Here is a 5296-nt window from a genome sequence, read left to right as displayed (position 1 = left end):
ATTTATTAATAGTGTTTTTGTTTAAGCAATTATCTTTTGCATGAAAAAAATCATATTTTTTAAATTGTTAACTCTCTAAAGACATTTTTTTATATATCGTTGCACAAAAATAAATTCCAGAATCCAGGAGTTTGACGACCTTAAAATTTTAATTCGGAAAATGAAATTTTTACAAAATGCTATATTTGGAATATACCAATGGTTTATAAAATCTGAATTGGTTAATTAAGATTGCATTTTCACTGACTAAGCGACCTATTTGAAGAATTATAATTGTTAAAAATATATATAATTACTTTCTCTTTATGAATCCATAAAGTGAAAGGTCTGCTGCGTATGGAAGCATTTTTTTGGTGTCGAAAGTCCAAAATTTGTAGGGTTGAAGGGTAAGTGGTTTGTTTTGTTCAAACAATTATATCTTTTAAAGTTACACATTTATTGAGTTCTCATTTAATGAATCGGATAAACAATAGTGCTTCTTCAAGAAAAAGTGTTTGAAAGATTTAATATTTTCTTTAATTTTGGCAACAAAAATATTGTTTTAAACAATTCTCATAAACAAGTATTATTGAAAATAAAAATACTGTAACTATCACGTACGAAATTAAAGGCTGAAAATCAGTTACAAAACGAAGACTAAATGAAATAAAAAATTTTGTTTCATTTCCGAGTTAGCTTAACTTGTTTAATCAACAGATTTTCATTTTTTTGTCTGAGGTACAGAACTAAATAACCGAAAAAATCGGATTTTTTTAGGAGAGCGAAAAAACATATAGTAACTTTGAAATATAAATTTAAAGATGAGACAGAAGTCCACTTCCGAGGTAACGTGTTGAGTATTTAAGTCAAAAAACATGATTAGAAAAAGTTATCCAGTTACGAGGAAATAGATGTGTCAGTTGACAATCTCAAAGTGACGCTGAATGATCTAAACTATTTGAAATAAATTTATTATTAAATAAATGATACTAATTTTAAAAAATATCGCGATATATGGGAAACAATTTTGTATAACAATTTATTACTATAAATAAAATGTTTTCTTTAATAAGAGAAAATACTTGGTCTTCAAGAAGCATTATCGCTGAGCAGATTCACATAATAAGGACACTTTAAAATGGTAACTTTAAAAAATATTATCGTTTGAACAAAAAAATCTACGGACCCCTAACCTGATAATTTTTTATTTTCGGTTTAAAAAATACTTTGATACTCATCAGTAAATCTTTAACTTAATGAAACTATAAAGAGAAATTGGATTTTTTTATAACAATTAAAATTTATAACATATGTTGGTTACTCAGCAAAGATCCACCTTTAATTAACAAAATTTACATTTAATAAACTATTGACCGTAAAATCTTCAATGGGTGCTCATTTGAAAGCTTAATTTGTCCTCTAAAAAGCGTTCTATTTTCATACTTACACCTCCTACCCAAGTTTTTTTTTCTTCATGTTTCAGTGGCCAGCCTGGTTTTTTCGACCGGAAGTTCCAGTGAGTGTTCCTCTATCAAGTCAAGTGTTAAATCATAATAACGTTTTTTTAAATACGAATTCATCATCAAAAGCTCATCCCGATGTTTCAAAACTACCAGAATCGTCAACGATCGATGGAAACAAAGTACATGGACAAACTCCAACGATCTGCACGGTGAGAGCTTTATCCAATTATTTATTAAAATTTTTTTTCATTTAATTGGATTTTATGCTACCGATTTGCCAGGCCTTGCAAAGAAAATTGTACGAATCTCAACACATATAAGTTTCGATTTTTAACAGGCAATTTAAATTAAACTGCAATAAAATAATATATATTTTCTCTGTACTATTTATTTATAAATAAATAAGAAAAATACTGAAATTTTGAACATGTGGATTACAATCGAATAAGCAAAACATTAATGTAAATATTTTAGATTCACTAAATTAAAAAATTGCACAAGTAATTTTTTGAGATATCTGGACATAAGTCGACCTAAAGCGACTAAAAAGGAGGTTTTATGAAATTTCATACCGGGTACTGTGAACCGAATTTTATTTAAGCATAGGGTGGTATGTAGTTGTTATAATTCGATAGAATTTTTATAGTTATTTGCGCAAAAGTTGTCATCTTCAAAAATGTTGGTATTTTTTTATTTGCAAGTAAAAATTTGTTTAAATATTTTTTCATCTTGGCAACATGAATTTATTAATGTATTTAGGAAAATTGTAAGAACAAATGGAGTTATTATATATACCGATTTGTAAATTTGTTTAACAATTCTAAGAGAAAAATTTTCCTAACTATGGGAATAAAGCAATATTGCAAGTACTAACTTTATTCGTTTTGATAAAACAAATCGATTGCTGCATTTATCAGGCATTACTATAATTAACGAATTTATTCTTCTCAAACAAACAAGTCGATTATATATTTAATATAATATATAATAATATATATATGTAACATATAATTTATAATAATTACTTAATTAAATGTTGAAGCACTCAGTAAAAAATTCATTTTTCTGGATGCAGATTCTTTATTTTAGTTGAAAATGGTTTGGTTGAAAAATTCACCATTTTCTTTAATTAAAAAAAAAATTAATTTTCCGAACTGAAAATGTTTTCATTTTTGCTAAAGACTAGTCTGCCTTAGTTGAAAATTCATGTATTTTGTTTAATTTCGTTCTTTGGTAAAATAATTAAGGATAGTGTTGAAATGTTTTTGGTTGAAAACTTGAAAATTTTTGTTGGCAGAAAATTATTCTCCTTGCTTGAAAGCTCATCTTGTTTTAGGAAATTGAACTATTTTGGTTCGAAATTTAGGCATTTTCTGAAAAACCCGTTTTTTGGTAAAAAATTAATTTTGTAAATGCAAAATGTGACTATACTATTTTGCTAAAAATTCGTCCTTTTTAGTAGAAAATCTGTCTTTCTTCATAGAAAATAATTGGTTGAAAATCCAACTATTTGGTTGAAAATTTATATACTTTGCTAAAAAATGAAAAATTTTGATCAAAAGTATCCTTTTTGATTGAAACCAACTGTTTTGTTGAAAAATTCTTTTTTTTTGTAGTTAACGATTCAACTACATATTTCATTGAAAAGTCGCCTTTTTTATTCACATCAAGTTGTCTTTCATTCAAAATTAAAACCTTTTTTCGTTAAATTATCCACTATTATACTTTAATTTACGAATTATTATCTTTTGGTTAAAAATTAATCCACTTTGTAGAGAATTCAAAAATTTTGTAAAAAGTTCCAAAATGTTGTTAAAAATTATTTTTGTCTTTGAGCGTTCTTTAGTTTAGTTTAAAGTGTATTTCTTTGTTTGAAAATTCAACTGTTTTATTTTCAAATCGTTGTTTTTTGGTTGTAGTTTATTTTTTAACTAATAATTTAACCTTTTCAGTTAAAGATCCATAATTTTATTTGAAAATTTATCTTTTTCAGTTAAAGATTCATAATTTTAGTTGAAAATTTAACTATTTTGTGAAAAATTAATATATTTTAGTTAAAAAGTAATTTTTCTAACTAAAAATTGAACTGTTCATTTTCCAGTTGAAAATTGATCCTTTTTAGATGAAAATTCATCTTTTTTATATAAATATTATCTTTTTGAACGACAATTCAACTATTTTGTGTTAAAAAATAATCCTTTTTGATTGAAAATTCGTATTTTTCTAGTTTACTTGAAATAATCCACCATAATTTTATTTAATCCAGAATAATCTTATGCTATTTAGAGAAATCCTATGCCATACGGAGTAATCTTAGGTAATCTGCTGGAAGCCATTTCAAATTAAAAAATGTTTTAAATAGTATAATTAATTTAGAACTAAATTATTTAATATAGTAATTTTCAATCATAAGTTGCGTTTGTCAAATCTAATTTACTGCTACAAAATATTTAAAAAGCAGCGAGATCTAGAAAGGACAAACAAAATTTTAGTTCGAAATCCAAATCATTTTTTCTCCTAAAGCAGGCATACATTTGTATAAATATAAAATAAAACTATAAATTTATCTTTAAAACACGCTGCCTATGATTCAAATCAATTATAATTAACTGAATGATTAATAAATCTAGAAAATAATGATAGAAAAAATTAAATTATTGGGAGCAATGTAATTTTTCTGTACTAATACTGCTTATTTATATTATATAGTAGACTTTATTTTCTATCAGTTTATTACAGATGATATTGAGTTTGATATTATCTTTTCAACATACACTTGATATCGCTTTCAATACGGAAACATTGCTGTAATTTTTGTTGCTTATGCAATCGCAATAAGCATTTTTCATCACACGGTAATCGTCGTAGGATAAGCGAATAGAGAGAATATACAGTCATTTCGTTGGATAATTCACATTTTCTCGCGGCTACGCCTTAATATGCCACGTGAGCGATTTACATCGATGCTTCTGCCGATCGAGCTACCTCAGACCGTATTATTTTATCGCCCTTTGGCGTGCGAATCGCATGATGACAGATAAACTTCCGGGAATCTGAAATAATTTACACATTTTTCACAATTTAATATGTTAATTGCATATTTTCATGCAATTCAAAGATATCTTGGCAATTAAATTAATATAATATTTATTCAGCACATCTTAAATTTGCAATCTTACTCTCTAAACCTGAATTAATAAAAATCGAACAAATTAAATCAGTTCTAAGAACTTCAACCTACGAATCAGTTGCTTTTTAACGACAGTGATTGAAATAGTGAAATTAATTGCATCAGGCTCACTGAAACTCAAAATCATAATGAACATAGCAGGAGATTTTTTACATAAACAGGGATAATAAATTCTTTCAAATAAAATGAATGTGGGTATTATATTCAACTGAAAACTTAAGAAATTTGAATTAGACTAAAATTTTATTATAAAAATCTATTTAACGCACAATAATCGAGTTAATCTATAGAATTCCTGAAAACAAATACCAAGCATCCCACGGACAAATTTGGACAACTACCACAAAATATTCCTATTGCCATTTGAAAAAAAATCTTTTCTTTGGTAATGATAATTTTCCTAAAAAAAAAAAATGTGCACACAAATAAAAAAAGAAGGAAGGAAAATGAGAAGGTACCAACCAAATCCCCTTGTTTAACTTCATTTCATGCATTCGTCTTTTTCATATTGGTTATTATTAAATCACAATAAAAAAACGTTTTGTAAATAATATTCACCCACGTTTTGGTACTCATACAGCACCCTTCTTCAAGTAAGCAATTTTTGAAAATTTTTCTTAAATTATTATTATTTTTTGTTTTTTTTGGGGGGGGGGGGGGGGGG

The 5296-nt window shown here is 26.3% G+C and overlaps 1 protein-coding gene across 1 annotated transcript in view; it reads left to right on the top strand.

The window, feature by feature from the left end:
* LOC117178419 overlaps positions 1–5296 on the top strand; it is an 873788-nt gene that overhangs the window by 89819 nt on the left and 778673 nt on the right. Inside the window, exon 2 of the mRNA XM_033369846.1 lies at positions 1463–1651. Within this exon, the coding sequence (XP_033225737.1) occupies positions 1463–1651 (189 nt within the window). The remainder of the gene's footprint in view (positions 1–1462; positions 1652–5296) is intronic.

The sequence above is a fragment of the Belonocnema kinseyi genome, chromosome 8 (assembly GCF_010883055.1).
Source record: "Belonocnema kinseyi isolate 2016_QV_RU_SX_M_011 chromosome 8, B_treatae_v1, whole genome shotgun sequence".
Taxonomy (NCBI): domain Eukaryota; kingdom Metazoa; phylum Arthropoda; class Insecta; order Hymenoptera; family Cynipidae; genus Belonocnema; species Belonocnema kinseyi.
Note: the sequence above shows the minus strand (reverse complement) of the source record. Positions and strands in the feature narration are given on the sequence as shown.